The 19,280-nt window shown below is 41.4% G+C and overlaps 1 protein-coding gene across 2 annotated transcripts in view; it reads right to left on the bottom strand.

Moving 5' to 3' along the window:
- The window catches only part of TMEM65 (transmembrane protein 65), a 77,684-nt gene extending 74,817 nt beyond the window's left edge, over nucleotides 1-2,867 (bottom strand). The window contains exon 1 of one of the 2 annotated variants that reach the window (XM_041768956.1): nucleotides 2,033-2,867. In XM_041768956.1, coding sequence (XP_041624890.1) covers nucleotides 2,033-2,345 — 313 coding nt within the window. In that variant the 5' untranslated portion in view covers nucleotides 2,346-2,867. The remainder of the gene's footprint in view (nucleotides 1-2,032) is intronic. The other variant, XM_041768957.1, reaches the window with a different exon arrangement.
- Between the last annotated feature and the right edge of the window lie 16,413 nt (nucleotides 2,868-19,280).

Here is a 19,280-nt window from a genome sequence, read left to right as displayed (position 1 = left end):
AAGCATTTGGTTGCCACATTGTTTCCTATAATTTTGCCAGTTTATTTTGAACAAAGACAAATTACTAACTTCTCTCTCATATAACTTATATACTTATTAAGTTTAATTGATGCTAACTGATCTCCACTTACTGGTGTTTATAGGTCCTTTACAAAATATTTAAAACCATGTCAAATTTAAAATTATCTTCATTGGAAAATGCAACGTCTCTACTGCAATATTACTGCCATGTGCTAAAACAATAAGGTACAAGGTAAAATTTATCCAGTTGTATCATAGGACTTGCTTTTCAAGAATTGTCATAAAATTATATTAATAGGGCCCTGCAAACTTGTCACAATGTTAACACAGAAGAATTTCCAAGAAATTACTTAGACAAGGCCAAAATGTATGTTCAAATAATGTTGCCCATGGAGAAAACATTTCTAAAATTAACATTACAGCATGTTTGACGGCCTATATTGTTTTCTCAGGAGCACCATTTCAGAACTGAATATTTTAAAACCACACAATGAGTACAAACATACTCTACACATATGCTAGTATTCGATTATTGCTTCATATCCTGGCATGATTACACACTTAATAACTGAACTGATTACGGTGTTACATATTTTCCCTAAAAGCACTGTGCACAGACCGTATCTGGAATACCCAGTACTGTAAATTGATCCACAATTCCTGAACGTAGGGGGAAAAAAAAAAAGCAGTTCAAAGGCACAACTAAGAAAAAAGTTTCCAAAGAAGCAGTATAGGTAAGTCAGGCTTATATGACCTTCCTTCATTACTGTGCAGAGGCCAAAGAAACATTTTCAAGTGCCTCTGGCAAATCAAATGCCATGTTCCAATCGGCGTACTCTAAACCTAGGACTCTATGGGATGTTTATGTATCTATCAACTTTGGGGAGGGAGGTAAACTTTTTTAAAAATGTCAAACACATCAGAATGTAATATAAAATAATGCATTTTGTCTGTCTTATGTTTTCATCTGTACTACCGTATTTAAATTGCAAAAACATCTTAAGATGGAATTAATCACTTACTCCTTTCATCCTTTTGATTTTCTATATTCTTAGCTTTTTCACCTGCAGTCAAGTTCAGACCTACAGCATTCCGCACCGGTTTTAAAAATATCCTATTTTAACATGTCAACTTAAAAATAGCCTTGCTTTCACCGTTCCACATTACGTTAAAGCCGAAGTCTGCTTTTTGTTGTAGAGCCACAGATTCCCAGAAAAATACCTTCTTATTTATACTTCATTCTTTCAACCTCTGGGGAAACAACAAAAACTGGAGTTTAACTTGCGCAGGGCCGAACTTTATCGACAGGAGCTTGCAAGTTAGGTACCGGCAGTTGTTGGTTTGATCCATCCTTGCCATTTCCCAGGACAATGCTTCATTCGGCTGCTTAGTTTCATACAACTAGATGGGTGCGCAGACACACAGCGGAGAGCGTCTCTGCCTTAGGAAGCCATGCCCCCCCCTTCTTTTGGACACCCATACATCGTGGTCTGATGACCTTTCAAGAAAGTTTCTTCCTGCCTCTCGGGGTCTGCAGGACTTTTCCATCAGGCAGGCACCGCATGCCACCTGCGTAGCTGCACGTTCACAAGAAAGCAGCAAGGGCTTGGGGGGCGGGGGGGTGGGGACAGGAGGGCACACAACAAATCAAAGCGCCTTCAAAACAGTGTCGGTTGACAATCTGGGCGGAAGCTCGGCTTCTGAGGAGGAACCAGCCGAGCGTCGGGGCTGGCTGCCCGGCACAACCTGCGCCTGCCCTACCTGCGCCGGGGACGCTCAGGGGGCGGAAAGCCGCCCCCTCCCACGCCCCGCACGACCCCGCCCCTCCCACGCCCCGCACGACCCCGCCCCTCCCACGCCCGCACGACCCCGCCCCTCCCACGCCCGCACGACCCCGCCCCCGCCCCCCCCGCCCCGGACGTCCCGGGCTCCAGGCCAGGAGCGCTCCCCCCGCGCGGGCTGCGGCTGGGGACGCCGGGCCCCGGGCTCGCCCCTCGGCTCGCGCCCCTACCTTGGGCGATGGCAATGGACTCGAAGCGGTGCAGCTCCTTGAGCAGGCAGCTCCTCTCGGTGGAGTGCAGGCTGTAGATGAAGTCGCGCGCGCCCTGCGCCGTGTTCAGCGCCTCCATGGGCTCCTTCTTGGGGTGGGTGCCCAGCGCCCGGGAGCCGCCGGGGGCCGCGAGCGCCAGCAGCCCCCGCCCGCAGCAGCACCAGGAGGGCGGGCGGGGCGCGGCGGCGGCGGCGGCGGCGGCGGCGGCGGCGGCCGGGCCCGGCCTCAGGCTGCGCGCGGTCCGGCTCCTCAGCAGCGGCAGCAGCCGGGACATGGCGGGCTGAGGAGCGGGGACCCCCGCGGCAGTCCGCGACGGCGGTTTCTGGCCGGGCAGCGGAAGCAGCAGCGAGGCTCAGCCCGACCCCGCCCCGATGTCCTCCTGACTGGCGGCAGGGGCGCCGGGCACCATGCGCTCCCCGGGCCGGCGCGGCGCTTCCCCTCCGAAAGGCTCCCGGCGGCTCCGGCCCCTCCGACGAGAAAACTTTCTGTGAGGCGGCCGGGCCCGGAGAGGGCGGGTGGGCGGTGCGGGCGGGCGCCTCCCGGCTGCGGAGGGGCGGCGCGGGCGGGCGGGCGGGCTTGGCGAGGGTTTGTCTCCGTCAGTTTGAGCTTCCAGAGGATGAGTCAGCCTCGCGCCGCCCTCCCTCGGCGCCGCCCTCCGCTCCCGCCGGCTTTCCCACCCTCTCGCCCGCCTGCCCTCGGCGGCGCTCCGTCGGGCTCCCGCGCCCTCAAAGCCGCCGCGCGCTCAGGCCGCAGCCTCTGCCGCTACCCCTAGCGGCCGTGCGGGGCTTAGCGGGGCGGGGCGACGGGGTGGGGCGGGGCCGCGCAGGCGCAGTGCCGAGCTCGGGTGGGAGCGTGCACGGGAGTCCCCGCCCCCCCGCCGGTGCGTGACGGTGGAAGAGCCGAGGCCGCGCGTCCCCCTGCGCCGGCGCCACCTTTAAGTCCAAGGCTGGGAGCAGGGAGGAACGCTCCGGACTTCTAGCTCGGCGTAGTGCCGCTGCCACCGCTCCGTCCCTAGCACCAGGCCTAACGTGGGGCTTGTTCTGCACAGTGCCCCAGCCTGCAGCGCTCCCCCCCACCCGCCCCCGCCCGGCCCGGGCCTCGCCCCCCCGGGGGCAGCGTCCTGCTCAGGCTTTTGGGGATTGAAGCGCCCACCGTGTCCGGGCTTTGAGGCACCTGCACTGGGAGCGCCAAAGGGAAGGCAAGGACAGTGATTTGAGACCGAGGCCTTCACACCGAAAATACGCTTCCTCGTCCTGATGCCAGCAGCTTGCAGATTGTTAATGCTGGAGCGAGAGGCAAGGATGTCACAGATCTTTTCCGGGTGCTTGCCAAGGTTTGTTTTTGTTTTTCTCTTTGCCAAGGCGAAAAGAATTTTTGTGATTCTCCACCGTTTCCAGCGTGCCCAGGTCCTGGACATCTTTTAGGGCCAAGCTCAAAGGGCCTCCTCCTACCCTAACCTTTCCTTTATCTCCTCCTAAGGAAGGCGATCTCTCCTTTATCTGAACCTAATTACACTTAGGCTTCCTGCCTTAGAGAGTAGATCCACTTAGAGAGTAAATCTGCTCAAGCACAATCAAGATCTAAATCTTAACCCTTATCTTAGCCGCTGCTGCACCAGCCCAAGACCTTGTATGTAGTAAATGTGCTAGAATCGTGTAAGTTCAATATATAAATGTGAGTCAAGGGAGGAATGTTACCACCAAGTCATCCTACTGCTCTAACCCAGAGGTTCTCAAAGTGTGGTTCCCGGACAGCAGAACTTGTGAAGCGTGCAGATTGGGGTAGTCTCCTGTAGACTCCCTGAATCAGAAACTAGGGGTTGGGGGGATCCCTGGGTGGCGCAGCGGTTTGGCGCCTGCCTTTGGCCCAGGGCGCGATCCTGGAGACTCGGGATCGAGTCCCACATCGGGCTCCCAGTGCATGGAGCCTGCTTCTCCCTCTGCCTGTGTCTCTGCCTCTCTCTCTCTCTGTGACTATCATAAATAAATAAATAAAATAAAAAGAAACTAGGGGTTGGGCCCAGTCATCTCTGTTTTAAGCAGCCCTCCAGTTAATAGTGACGCACACAGAAGTTTGAGAAGCACTGCTCTAACTTAAACATGAAAAGCATTAAAAAAAAAAAATTCAAAGCAGCTTCTCTAGTGTCATAATTACAGTTAAGAATGCTTTGTGAGGGGTGCCTGGCTGGCTCAGTTGGAAATGCATGTGACTCCTGATCTTGAGATAGTGAGTTCAAGCCCCACCTTGGATGTAGAGATTACTTAAAAAGGGGGAGGGGGGGACTCTGGAAAATGAAGTTGGGGATAGAGACTTGTGTCTTTCTTGTTTTTGAAACCCTTTACATCCCCATTGTGTGTTGGAATCCTCTGCAGTTACTTCAGTCTCAAATTCTTGGGATTGCCACCACCTTCTCTTCTCTATCTCTTACCCCCAAGGGATTCTGACTCATTGGATTTGGAGCGGGGCCTGGGAAGTGAGGTTTGGAAAAGCTACACATTAAGAACCCATTCCTAACAGTCTTTAGGACACCAGTTCTGTGGGTGGGTTCCAGAAATAGATTGCTGAAAGTTTGACAACTGGCTCAACCGTTTTCTAGCTGTGTTAGTGGTAGATTATTACAGTAGTGGTCCCAATGAATCATGGCTTATGGTATCCATTCCCTGGTGTAGACCTGTCCCACGTGGACTGTGGGCTTGGCCATGTGACTTGCTTTTGCCAGTAAGTGGGATATCACAAACCTGATCTAAGTGCTTGCTGGTTGGGGCTTGTTGTAATGTGTTTGTTGGGTGATTTATGATTATTCAAGTCTGCTATAGAAAACAAGATCTGAAATGTAGACACAATTTGCTTATGAGACATTACACCTCAGATAAATGGATATGTGTTGATCATAAATAAAAGTGCTACTTTAGAAAGAAAGAGATAGACCAAGTGAACTTTAAATATCAATAAGATAGAGTTTGTGCTACCTCTAGACTGACAACTATGTCCTCCCTAAATTGGCCACCTACTAGCAACACACATTATAGTCCCATTGTGGCCTCCTGTAGTCTGTACAAGAAAAGCAGGTAAACCCCTAGCTACTCAGCCAGCTAATGGCCAGCTACAATTATGACCAGACACAGTTGCTCCTTCATCTCTCTGACAGAACAGGTATATGTTGATTCCAGGCTCCCCCTCTCCTACTTTCTTCTGTGGTCCTCAAAACCACGCTACCTGCAGAGAAGACTGGCACAGCAGAGAGGTTAGGACACGTGAACATTGTATAAAACAAAATTCAGATACTGTGGCTTTCTACCTTGCTATCCTAAGCTTGTTTATCTATGCATATCTTTCCCTCTGCTTCCCACTCTGTTTTAAATGGATGGATAAATGGTTTGGATTACTATTGCTCTTTAAGTGGACACTTCATGCCAAACTTAGTGGCTTAAATAGCCAGTTGATTTTGCTCATAATTTTGCTGCTCAGGAAGTGCTTGCTGGGCACCTCTTTATTAGAGTTTCTTATAACACGTCAGTCAGATGTCAACTAACTACAGCTGTTAGTTGGATACCCAGGATGGCACATTAATGTGGCTGAGTGTTGATGCTGGCTGTAGGCTGGCTGCATGCTCGGCTGGGGCTGTGAACCAATGTACCTTCAACCAGCCCCTCCAGCAAGGCATAACTTTTCATGGTAGCTGGCTTCCCTCAAAGCGAGTATCTGAAAAGAACCAGGCTGATGGGCTTTTCTGACATATCCTAAGAAATGACATATCCTAAGAAGTGAGGGGTGCCTGGGGGGCATAGTCGGCTAAGTATCCAACTCTCGGTTTCAGTTCAGGTCTGATCTCAGGGTGGTGAGATAGAGCCCTGCGTCAGGCTGCGGGCTCACTGGGAAGTCTGCTCGAATTTCTGTCTCCCTCTCCTTCTTCCCCTCTGCCCTGCACCCTCACACTCTTTTCTCTATCAAATAAATAAATAAATCTTTAAAAAAAAAAGTCATGCAGCATCACTTCCACTGTACAGAACTAGCTACCAGCAAGCTACTAAGGCCAGCCGAAATTCAAGAGAACTCAATGGGAGCAATGCCAAAGAATTTGAGAACATGTTTTAAAGCTGCCATATAAACAGTGTGAGTCAAGTGTCTTCATATGGTCTATAAGCCCATCTGTCCTTTGATCTATGGTACAACCTGTGTGGTGGTGTACTTGGAGCCTGCCATTGTATCAAGGTAATTAGCCCTGTGACATTTGCTCTTTGGAATTCAGTTGCCATACATAGAATTCTGGAGTATCCTGCTGGAAAGACCACATGGAAAAGGAGGCAACAGCCAATAGCCCTAGCTAACCACCAGGTACACATATGGGGCCATCTTGGACCATCTAGTCCCAGTCAAGACCTGGATGACAGCAGTGCAAAGAGGTTAAGATCATTTGCTCCAGAGCCAGAGTTCCTGGGTTTGGGCCCTCACTCCTCCATTTACTAGCTCTACAACCTTGAGCTAATAACTCAACATTTCATGGCCACTCATCTGATGGGATAAAGGTATATTGCTAAATTTACTCATCTGTTAAATGGAGATAAGGCATCTGCTTTATAGGGTTATAGTGAAACTAAATGAGTTAATACACGTAAAGCATTTCAAACAATACCTGGAATATGATGAGTGCTCAATAAATATTAACTATCATTATCCAAATTCCCAAGAACCTCTCAAACCTCTAGGATTATGTCTTTGAACCCTAATTTGAGAAATATCTACCTAGCCATTTGTCATTTAATACACGTTTAATGTGTACTAACTGGATCCCCTGTCCATTCCCTGTCTCTGAACATTTGAATATCGCAAAGAAGAGTAAATGGAAGACGTGGGGAGACGAGAGGGCTTGGGGTCTGTGTATAGAACTATGGAGAAATATAGGTTAATGCAGGTGCATGTGGGTGGCAAGAGGAAGGTCCTGAGGAAATTGTGAGGGTGCTGAGGAGGTAGTGCCAACAAGTTAGAGAAGTTAGTGCCAACAAGTTAGAGAAGGTTATGGAAGAAGGAAAGCAGGAGGGCCTGGATTCAGCCTAGCCTGCCCTTCACTTTAAAGATGACAAACATCATGCCTCAGTTAACAGTGACAGTTTCCACCTCATGAAAAGTTGCTGCTGAATCAACAGTCCACAGTAGATTACATCACGCAGATACTTTCCAGAGTTCCTGGCATCTGTGTTGCTGGCAGGGCACAAGGCTATTTGCTGTGTACATGTTCTGATATGTTACATACCCAGCTATTACTGTCCACTTTAAAATTCCAGAGTTGTTGCTTTACTTAGTGGGACCTTTAATCATTTATCTTGCCCACATTTTTGTAGTTCCCTTTTCGTACTTCTCATCCCTCAGGTTGCCATCTTAGTATTATGACCCCTGGAACTCCTCAGCACCATCAGAATTAAGGCACATAGATTGTTGCTTCATAATAAAAACCGCAAAGGCTGATTAGAAAAATTAAAGAAGATTTAAATAAATGGAGAGAAATACCAATTAAAGTTTGGAAAATGCAAAGTAAAAGATGTCTGTTCTCCCTGAATTAATCTATAAATTCAGTGTAATCTCAATCAAAATCCCAGCTGGGGATTTTGTGTCTCTGTATGTGTGTCATGGTCAAACTGGTAGTAAAATTTACATTGAAATGCAAATGGAGGCCATAGAGCATACAGAAACGTCATGGGTCCCGCTGAATTAAAATTCTGACTGTAACACCTACTAACTATATCAAGACAAGTTTTTTTTTATCTTTCTACGTCTTGTTTTGAGTTTTTTGTTATTTCTTAAAATCTACCCTAAGAATCATGAGGATAAAATGAAATAATGTATGCAAGACATATGGCAAAATATCCAACATGTAGTATGTACTCAACAAATAATAGGTAGTATTAAAAGGCATTAAGATTTAAAAAATAATGTTAGCAATAAACAGTATATCTAGAACTATCAGAGGCCCATGTAACTTTAAAGCTAAAAGAAAGAGAATCCAACTAGATCTCTATTTTCTCAACATTCCTATATCAATATTTGTCAGCATTCCACCTCCTTGCAATCAAGCTGTCCAGGTTCCAAAGGACAAAGCTGGAGATACAAATTTGAGAACCATCAGCATCCAGGTATCCTCTAAAGCTATAGAATTGGCCAAGTTCCCATTGGGGTAAGGATAGAGATGAGGAGAGGGTCTGGGGCCTACCTGGGACTCTTCAACCCCCGAGAGACTGGAAGAGGCAGAGGAGCCAGCAAGGTAGGAGGAAAATCATAGGATGGTGGTGTTTATTATCCTCCTTTCTGTTCACATCATTAGTGGCCTGGAACAATATTCATTAGTAGAATACTGGTCATTATTATTCTTGGGATATTGGATTTTTTTTTTTACTTTCTCCTTTGCACTTGTATCTGTTACTTGAATTGTTTATGATAAATGTATATAATTTGTTTTCAAAAACAAATCTTTTATTAAAGAAAGAAACTACAGAACCCCTGAGAAATGCAAAATAAGCCCTGAAGGGACAATCTCTCTTTTGGATCCTCTGCATTCCTCTATACCAGTCATTTAATACTACCTCTCATCATCACCTCTGTGACACTTCATTTTTAATGATTTCATCTACATGTTGGAAAGTCCCCATCACAGGGCAAGAAATAGTATCTCATGGAAGCAAGACAGAAAATATAAGAGAAGGGCTGTCAATTGGAGCACAAAATCCCTGTGCTCAATTTCATACTCCATGAAGCTCATATTTATCTGACCATTCCTATGGGCAACCAGACTGACTGTTGCACACCACCATAAAAAAAATACCTGCACACCTAATACACACCTACCTGACATTTGGGACAATATTTTATAACATTTTTTCTTTTCTAGGTTTCCCATCAGGTTTGAGATCGGGGAGGAATATTGATCAAAGCAAATATAAACAATATGGATATGAAGCGCCTTCTTTGCAAACTTAAAATTTGAATTCTTAGGGGGCTTCAAATATTTAGATGCTGAAAGAACTATTTTTGAAAAATGATTCTATTTGTGAGCCCAGCAGGGAGATTAATGGAAGGATTTTGAATGTTCCTGTTTGTTTTGAAAAGAAAATAAGGCACTGATTCAGACTTTTCTTGAAATCTTTTCCAAGAGATTATCAAATTGTCTCCAAACTCTATCTGAATTCATATCTACTGGCCACCAAGTTAGGTACTAGAAGTATGAAAATAAAAAAGTACTTTATTTACACCCAGATTTTCTATTTATAATATTTTCAATGCTGTAAATTACTACTGTTCAACAATATCAAATTCTCAGGACCGGAGAGGATTATTCTTTCCTACACCCTTGAATTTAGGGGCAACTATGTGACTTGCTTTGGCCAGTGACTGGAAGTCTGACATATTTCACCTCCAGATACAGGTACTTAATTGTCTATGCTCAACTAGGCAACTCTCTCCTCTCCTAATGTGAGATTCACAACATATGCTGAAATGGAAGTTCAGTGAAATTGATAATGCTGGGAGTAGTGAGCCAATACAGGAGAACAGCTGCCCTGGAGAGTTGCCCTAATCCCTAGCAGATTTTACATGACAGAGATAGAAACTTTTTTGTGCTAAGTCAGCATGATCGAGGGATTCCTTTTTATTGCAGCAAAAGGTCCAATATCATGACTAACACAGCTCTTCCTTGGCTCTTTCTCTTACCTTTGTAAAGTTGAATGCCTTCCTTCACTCCTACTATTTTTCTAAAGGGAGGACCTGTTTTGGCATCAATGTGTTTGTTTTTCCCGAGTAGGGTGTAGGGAGGCAGAGTCCTCATTTTCTCTGGTTTCTGAGCTTTATTTGAGTCTGGAACCACAGACAGATTTGGGAGTCAACAGCATCAAGGAAGTAGTTAAATCCATGCAAGTGGATGAAGTTGTCTATAGCAAATGTGTCAATGAAAACATAAGAGAACAGAGATGCAGGGAACAACAGTTAAGGGATAAGCAGTGGAAGAAAAAATAACCAAAGAAAGGTGAGATGATGTGGCAAAAGGAAAAAATCTTACCACAGAAACCAAAGGATGATAAAATTTCTAGAATAAGTGGTCTGGAGTTTCAAATGCAGCAGCAAAATAAAGCAAATTAAAGACAAGGAAGTACTTATTAGAAATGGTGAGTTGAACACATTTAATTATGACCACTTTGTAATAAAAGTGCACTAAACTGAATGTAAATGGGTTAAAAAAAAATGCATACCCTCGGAAGCACAGAGTTAATGGGAGAAGAGCAAGAGCTGACAACATTACAGAAATACAAGATGGAAAGCAAATGGAGAAGTGTTAATTAACCTGATGGATCAGAGAAAGGTGAAAACTAAGCCGGAACAGAGCAACCCACAAGAAGGTTAATTCGAGCAACAGTCTTAAAAAAGTACCAGAATTGGAGACACCAGGTACCTCTGAGGGTTGAGATATAATTGAGCTAAAAACAGGAGATCTAGGTGAAAATTTTTAAAGGATGTTTATAAAGCCAGATCTCCCTCTGCATCATCTATAGCTGGGAGAATGCCACTTCCTCACTCCAGCAAGAATCCAGAAGTTTACTAGTGGAGAGACACTGGGCCTAAGGGTACTAGAAACACCTGGGGACAAGGGAAGTACACCAAACACAAGAGATTAAGTGAATACCACATTCTAACTCAAGGGTCCCTTACCACTCTTCTGCTCTGCTTCAAAGAGAGTATGGTAGCCATATGGTAGCAATACTATTGGAGGATTCCTCTCTGAGTACCCAATAAAACAGCCCAGCCAGACCACCCAACAGTGAAACTACCAAATTAACCAGCTCTACCAATCAGAGAGTTTCTAAACAACTTTTGTTGTTTCATAAATACAAGATATGGGCCAGGAATTTAAAATCACAGGTTGGTTGAAGAAAGCCTTCAAGAGCAAACAAAAATAGCTAGCATAGAAAAAAGGCATCTGGCTGGCTTTGTTGGTAGAGCATGCAACTCTTGATCTTGTGAATTCAAGCCCCACATGGATCATAGAAATTACATAAATAAATAATAAATAAATAAATAAATAAATAAATAAATAGGAAAAAAACAAAAAAAAGGATATCAGAGGACATAGGGAGCAATATACAACTTTTCAAAGCACATAATACTTATATTTACAAAATAGGAGATACAGCATCTATGGGAAAAAAATAGGAATCTGTAAAAGTAAGAATAGTGAGACTATTTCTTAAAATTTGAAATAGGATAGTCAAAATGAAAAATATAGCAAAAAATTGGAAGATAATACTGAAAAACATTTCTTTAAAAGCAGACAATAGAAAATATAACATATAGAAGATAAATGACTAAAGAATCGGATCAGGAGGTATAAGAAAGGAAGATAACATAGTTTGAAAATGTAAGAGAGAAAATTGTCAGATGTCTGAAGGAAAACCCTCCAAAGTGAAGGTCATTTGTTCCCAGATTGAGAGAGTTCACTTAGGGCTCAGAACACTACATGAAAAAAAGACCCACTTTAAAGTATTTCATCACACATTGTTGTTATCAGATCACTAGGGACCAAAAAAGATCTTAAAAGTTTCCAGCAGCAAAGTGAAAGAATGTCAAGGGAGTTCCAATAAAAAGGATCTCATTTCAAATATAGTCAATAATATTATAATAGTATTGTGCAGTGACAGGTGATGGTTACACTTTTGGTACACACAGCATCATTATTTTGTACACCTGAAACTAATGGAACATTGTGTGCCTATACTCACAATGAGTAACTCATTTGCATATACAAATCTACTAAAAAAATTTTTTTAAAAAAGGATCCCATTTCAAACATCAACACTAGTGTCAGAAACCAGAAGACAAATGGAACAATTGCTTCAAAATTGTAAAGAAAATTATTTCCAATCTAGAATTCTATATCCAGCAATCCAATTAGATTAGATTAGAAGGTAGATTATAACCTTTTAAACATTCAAGTCTCAAAATATGTATGTCCCGTACATCATTTCGGGAAGAAACTGGAAGATGTGTTCCATCAAATGGAAGGAATAAAGCAGGAGATCCAGGAGATGGAAAATTGCAAGACTGTAGATCTAGAGAACAACCAGTCCACATGGGAGCAAGGCAATGGAAGGCTTTGGGAGGCGTGCCTCTAACAAAAAGATGGACTTTATGGATTTTTCTGATATATTTGAAATATTGGAAGGAGTCTTCTGGGGGAGAGTTTGAGAATTGATTAGTGATAGAAAATTAAGCAAACAAAAATTGACGCAATTAACACTAGTAATTTTTTTTCTTATTTTATTCCAGTATAGTTAACATACAGTGTTATATTAGTTTTAGATGTACAACATAGTGATTCAACAATTCCTTACATTTCTCGGTGCTCATCTTGACAAGTGGACTCCTTAATCCCCATCACCTATTTCTCTATTCTTCCATCCACTTCCTGTCTAGTAACCATCAATTTGTTCTCTATAGTAACATTCTATTTCTTATCTCTCTCTCTCTCTCTTTGTTTTTTACTTTGCTCATTTGTCTTGTTCTTAAATTCTACAGGTGAGGTATTCCCTTTTCTCTGACTTATTTCATTTAGCATTATACTCTCTAGCTCCATCCATGTTGTTGCAAATGGCAATATTTCATTCTTTGTGGACTGATCTAGTACAAAGAAATTAGATTAGGGAGAAATTAAAATAAATTTTAAAACCAGAGGTAGAAATATTTACAGATTATAATAATACAGAATATTGATTTAACCAAAAATTATGATATATCTAAGCAAGGCAGATGTGGAGAGGGGAAATGTATTAGCTCAGAGTGCCATAACAAAAGGCCATGGAGTGCATGGCTTAATCAACAGGAGAGTATTTCTCACGGTTCTGGAAGCTAGAAGTCTAAAATGAAAATATTAGCAGATAATTTTAATTCTGCAGCCTCTTGTCTTGGCCTGTAGGCAGCTGCCATCTCACTGTGTGCTCATATGTCTTCGTTATGCAAGTGTGGAGAGAGAAGGGAAGCAAAGTCTAGTGTCTCTTATTACAGGGTTCTAATACAATCACAAGGGCACCATCCTTGTGACTTCTTTTAACCCTAATCCCTTCCCTGGACCCCTTCCACAAATACCAACACATTGGGAGTTAAAGCTTCAGCCATGAAGGGCAGTGAGGGAGACACAAACATTCAGTCCCTAACAGGAAGAGTGTCTGTGTGTGGTGGGGTGTGGGGGAGGGGGGCGGTTATAGCATTGTAGGGCAAGAAAGTTGGAAGTAAGAAAGCTAAATCTTTATCTTGCATACTAAGCATACTAGTCAGGGTCACAACAATTCATACATTCTAAATGAGATAATTCAAGGAAGGTTTATTTACTAAGTTGTGAGGGTTGGTGGGGGGAACAAGAGAGAATGCAATAACCCAGGGCTTAGTAGCAATTGCATTGTTGTCAACTCTAGGCCCAAAGGGCTAAGTGGAATACATGGGGACTACATTCTAGAATCAGAACCAAGCAGGGTAGTCCTCTTTGAGAGAGGCAGTGACCTCCAGTTGAGGACAGTCTGTAGAGTGGATGGTCAAGGAGGGGACCAGGGGGACAAATAATCTCTTCTCACTGTCTGTTATCACTTGCTGTCTCTGATCTCTCCAGCTTTTCCCAACTAAAGAAAACTCAGCTGGAAGCCAGAGTGTCTATTCAAAACCCATTACTGTAGTCCATAAAAATGTGTTTCTCTGAACAGAATGTAAGAAGAGTAGAGTAGATCCAAGGGACAAATGGAAGATATCCAACACAATAAGAAAATAATAATAAAATAAAGAAATAATAGGCATGTAATTACGCTATTACATACTCAGAAAAAGCCTAAAACAGTTGAAAATAGTTGTCTATTGGAAATAGGGAGGCACTGAATTGGGAGGTGCTTTTTTTTTTTTTTTTTTAGTATATTTTCTAGAACTGTTTGACATTTATAACTAAATAAACTTTGGTAAAAATAATATTTAAGTGTTCTTTGTATTTGCAATGAGAAAATCACCGATGACCTTTTGCCCTGCAATTTCGGTTAAGTGACAGGAACAGAGGTCAGATTATAGTAGGTTGAGAAGAGAAGCTGAGATGATCAGGAAATGAATTCTAAAAGCCAGCCAAATTGTGTTAATCAGCCGTTTAGTGAATGTCTATAATAGCTAGTCAGTTAGTTTAAATACATGGAAGGTATGCTGCATGCAATTTGTGTTTTAATGATCTATGCATCCAATACTTTGGACCCACGTGTATAAACCATATGTCCTGCACATTTATGCACAGTTTTAGGACTCAGAATATCTTTTTGTGCTCTTAATTATTAAAATGGATCCTGGATATTATTTCATGACCTGTCCCCAGAATTTCTTGCCTTTGACCCCCAATGGCATTTTTCACAAAATTAGAAAAAAAAATCCTAAAATTCATATAACTTCCCAAAAGTGCATCCAGAAGAAATAGAACATTTGAACAGACCTATTACCAGCAATGAAATTGAATCAGTAATCAAAAAAATCCCAACAAACAAAAGTCCAAGACCAGACAGTTTCACAAGTGAATTCCACCAAATCTATAAGGAAGAGTTAATACCTATTCTTTTCAAACTTTTCCACAAAATAGAAGAGGAAATAAAGCTTCCAAATGTGTTCTATGGGGCCAGATACTTAGATGCAGAAACCCTCAACAAAATATTAGCAAACTGAATCCAACAACACATTTAAAAATTAAATTATTCACCGTGATCAAGTAGGATTTATTCCTGGGATACAAAGGTGGTTCAATGTTCAAATCAATCATTGCATCAACAAGAGAAAGGAGAAAACCATATGATTATTTCAATGGATGCAGAAAAAGTATTTGACAAAGTACAACATCCATTTGTAATGAAAAAACCTCAACAAAGTAGGTTTGGAGGGAACATACCTCAAGATAATAAAGGCCTTATGTGAAACAACCAGAGCTAACATCATACTTCATGGTGAAAAACTGAGAGTTTTTCCACTAAGATAAGAAAAAAGACAAATATGTCCACTTTCACCACTTCTAGTCTTCATAGTACTGGAGGTCCTAGCCATAGCAATCAGACAAGAAGAAGTAAAAGGCATCCAGGTTGGTAAGGAAGAAGTGAAACTTTCACTATTTGCAGATGGCATAAAACTATATATATAATACCCTAAATACTCCACCAAAATCTACTAGAACTGATAAATGAATTCAGTGAGGTTGCAGGTTACAAAATCGATATACAGAAATCCATTACATTTCTATATATTAATGATAAAGTAGCAGAGAGATTAACAAAAACAATCCCATTACAATTACATCAAAAATGATAAAATACCTAGGAATAAACATAACCAAGGAAGTGAAAGACCTGTACTCTGAAAACTATAAAACATGATGAAAGAAATTGAAGGTGACACAAACAAATGGAAAGGCATTCCATACTCAAGGATTGAAAGAACAAATATTGTAAAAATATCCATTCTACCCAAAGCAATTTTCACATTTAATGCAATTCCTATCAAAATACCAACAGCACTTTTCAATGATCTGGAACAAACAGTCTGAAAACTTGTATGGAGCCACAAAATACTTCAAATAGACAAACTGGTGGTATCACAATCCCAGATTTCAAGATATACTATGAATTGATAGTAATCAAAACAGTATGGTACTACCACAAAAACAAACACATAGATCAATGTAATGGACTAGAGCGCCCAGAAAGATCAATGTGACAGGATAGAGACCCCAGAAATAAATCCATGGTTATATGATCAATTAATATTCTCCAAAGGAAGCAAGACTATGAAATGAGAAAAAAGTCTCTTCAACAAATGGTGTTGGGAAAACTGGACAACTACATGTAAAAGGATGAAACTGGATCACTTTCTTACACCATATAGAAAAATGAGGATGCCTGGATGGCTCAGTGGTTTAGCGCCTGCCTTTGGCCCAGGGCATGATCCTGGAGTCCCGAGATGGGCTCAGTGTGTGGAGCCTGCTTCTCCCTCTGCCTGTGTCTCTGCCTCTCTCTCTTTGTCTCTCTGTGTCTCTCATGAGTAAAAAATCTTTAAAAAAAAAGAAAGAAAGAAGAAGAAACTTGAAATGGATTAAGGACCTAAATGTGAGACCTGAAATCATAAAAAAAAACCTGGAAGACAGCCCAGGTAGTAATTTCCCTGACATTGCCATAGCAACATTTTCCTAGATAGGTCTCCTATGGCAAGCGAAACAAGCAAAAATGAACTATTGGGACTACACAAAATAAAACTTGCAAAACAAAGAACAATCAACAAAAAGGAAACAATAAAACTAAGACAAGCTACTGAATTGGAGAAGATATTTGCAAATGACATATCTGATAAAGGGATAGTATTCAAAATATATAAAGAACATATACAATGTAATAGCCAATAAATAATCAAATTTAAAAGTGGGCAAAACACATGAACAAATATTTCTCTGAAAAAGACATACAAATGGCCAACAAATATATGAAAAGTTGTTTCAACATCACTAATCACCGGGGAAATGCAAATCAAGACCACAATGAGATTTCACCTTGCACCTGCTAAGATAGAGAGTGCCAAAAAGACAAGATAACAAGTGTTCAAGAGGGTATGGAGAAACAGGAATTCATACACTGCTCATGGGAGTTGGTACAACTATTATGGAAAGAGTATGGAAGGTTACTCAAAAAATTAAAAATAGAACTGCCATATGACCCAGCAATTCCAATTTTGGGTGTATATCCAAATGGAGTGAAATTATTGTCTTTAGGAAATACGTGCCCTCCATGTTCATTGTAGCACAATAGCCAAGATATAGAAACAACCCAGCTGTCTGTCAACAGATGAATGGACAAAGAAAATGTATATTGTCAAAGTGGAGGCTGCTTGAAAATCTCTGAGGCAGACAAAACCATATAGCCACATAAGTAAAACTTAAAATACCTCATTTCATGACTGTAAACAAAACTTAAATTATTTTGTGTGCATGCCTCTAATAATCATAAACGAAACTTAAATCATCTTCCTAAAATGGTATAAGATAATCTCCTTTAACCAATATCCTGTCATATGGAAACTCCCATTGTAGTAACCAATTATTGTAAAGGTTAAATAATTTTCTTCATTTTCACTTTATGAGCCATACTGTAAAATCATGCCTGTGAACTTCATATGAATTTGGGTTTGAAGTATCCCTGTTTACAGTTCATCTATTGCTCAGTAAAATATTCACATCAGGCATAGTTCTCTGAATTTTCTTTTGGTGATATATGCAATGGAATATTATTCATCCATAAAAAAGAAGGAAATCCTGCCATTTGCAACAACATGGATGAATCTGGAGGACATTATGCTAAGTGAACAAGCCAAATGCAGAAAGACAAATGCTGTGTGATCCCATTATATGTGGAATCTTAAAAAGTAGAACCTAACCAGAATAGAACAGTTGCTGGGGCCTGGGAGGCAAGGAGGGGATAAGGACGTGTTGGTTAAAGGATATAAACTTTCAGTTATAAGATGAATAAGTTCTGGGGATGTACAGTGTGGTGGTTATAGTTAATGATACTGTATTGTATGCTTGAAATTTGCTAAGAAACTAGACGTTAAGTATTATCACCACACACAAAAAGGTAGCTATTTGAGGTGATAGATGTGTTAATAATTGATTGTAGTAATCATTTCACATATATATTTATCATTATATTGCACATCTTTAAAAATCATGCTGTACAACCTAAATATATACAATTTTTATTTGTAAATCACACCTCAATAAAGCTTAGGGGGAAAAATGGTGAAAAGCCTATTTGGTGAAAGGCTTATGACTCTGCAAGAGGAAAACAGTCCTTGAACAGAATGTGGCTAAATCAAATTGTGCTTGTTTCGATCTTCAGCATCTCTTCAGATCCAATCAGGACTTCTATTTCTTGAAACTATTTCCAAGACAGTCTCTACTCCACCATTTGTAACGACCTTCAAAGGACTAATACTAACCAGTACTAACCAGGGTTCAGGAGAGGGATAACTCTACTTTCTACCTCCATCACTTCCCACGTGCTATAAAGTTAAATGATTAGATCTGTTGATCAGTTTCATAGTAATAGCTAATCAATTCATAGTATCACCATGTGGAAGGCACTGTGCTAAGTATTTTGCATACTTCATCTCATTTAATCCTCTTGGCTTTGCAAAGTAGCTTTTTTTAAGCTCCAGCTTAAACACTCTAATAACAATAAAGATTATAGCTCACCATTATTCAGTGTTTATTGTGTTCCAGGAACTGTTCTGAACCTTTAGTATAGATTACCTCTCTTTATCTTCCTTAATAAACCCATCAGGTAGGAACGATTTTTAGTCCTCATTTTTTAGATGTAAAACTAGAGGTAAAGACTGGCTAAGTAACTTGTTCAAGGTCATACAGCTAATAAATAAAGGACAGGATTAAAACCTATGGTCTATGTAAATCCAGAATTCAAGCTTTTCCCCCTCAAAGACCCAGCCAAGTTCAGACACAGTTGACCTGAGAGCCAAGAGATACTGAGTCACCAGAGCCTTCTCTTTGCATGAATTTGAAAGTGTTTCAAAATCGTAAGTTTATTCTTCCTCTTGCTAGCTCCAGCAGCAACTTCTCTTAGTAAATTATCCATTGCCTGACTAGCTTCATATCAAATGACTTTTTTAATCTCCAGCTTGAATTTTCCTTTATCATGACCCTTTTAACCTCCCAAATGATTTTTTCATGTAATATCCCTGAGGCACTGGAAAATACATCATTTGAGGAAAAATTATATAAGATAATACATTAAAGAAAAGATAATACACTAAACATTGGGTCCATTAAGACAAACCAAAGCACTATAAATGTTGGAGGATTCATGTATTTTTGTCTTCTTCACTTGTGACTGTTTATTGGCAACCATCTCTCTATGCAGCACCATACTAGGCACCCTGGGCTCTCAGTTCCATGACCTTCTCTCCCTCCAGTGATCCTCTGACCTCTTTTCAGCCACTTACTCCCATGGTTATACCTGGCCTGGTCACCACAAATAATGTCAACACCCTAAAATCAACTATAGCACTTCTGCCTCTGATCATCACTCTCTACCATTCAGATTACTACAGTTGTTTGACCTTATCACAACCTCTAACCACTGACTCCACCACTTTTTCATTATCCATCAAT

Source organism: Vulpes lagopus, chromosome 9 (genome assembly GCF_018345385.1).
Source record: "Vulpes lagopus strain Blue_001 chromosome 9, ASM1834538v1, whole genome shotgun sequence".
Lineage (NCBI taxonomy): Eukaryota > Metazoa > Chordata > Mammalia > Carnivora > Canidae > Vulpes > Vulpes lagopus.
This window is presented reverse-complemented; position numbering and strand designations above follow the sequence as displayed.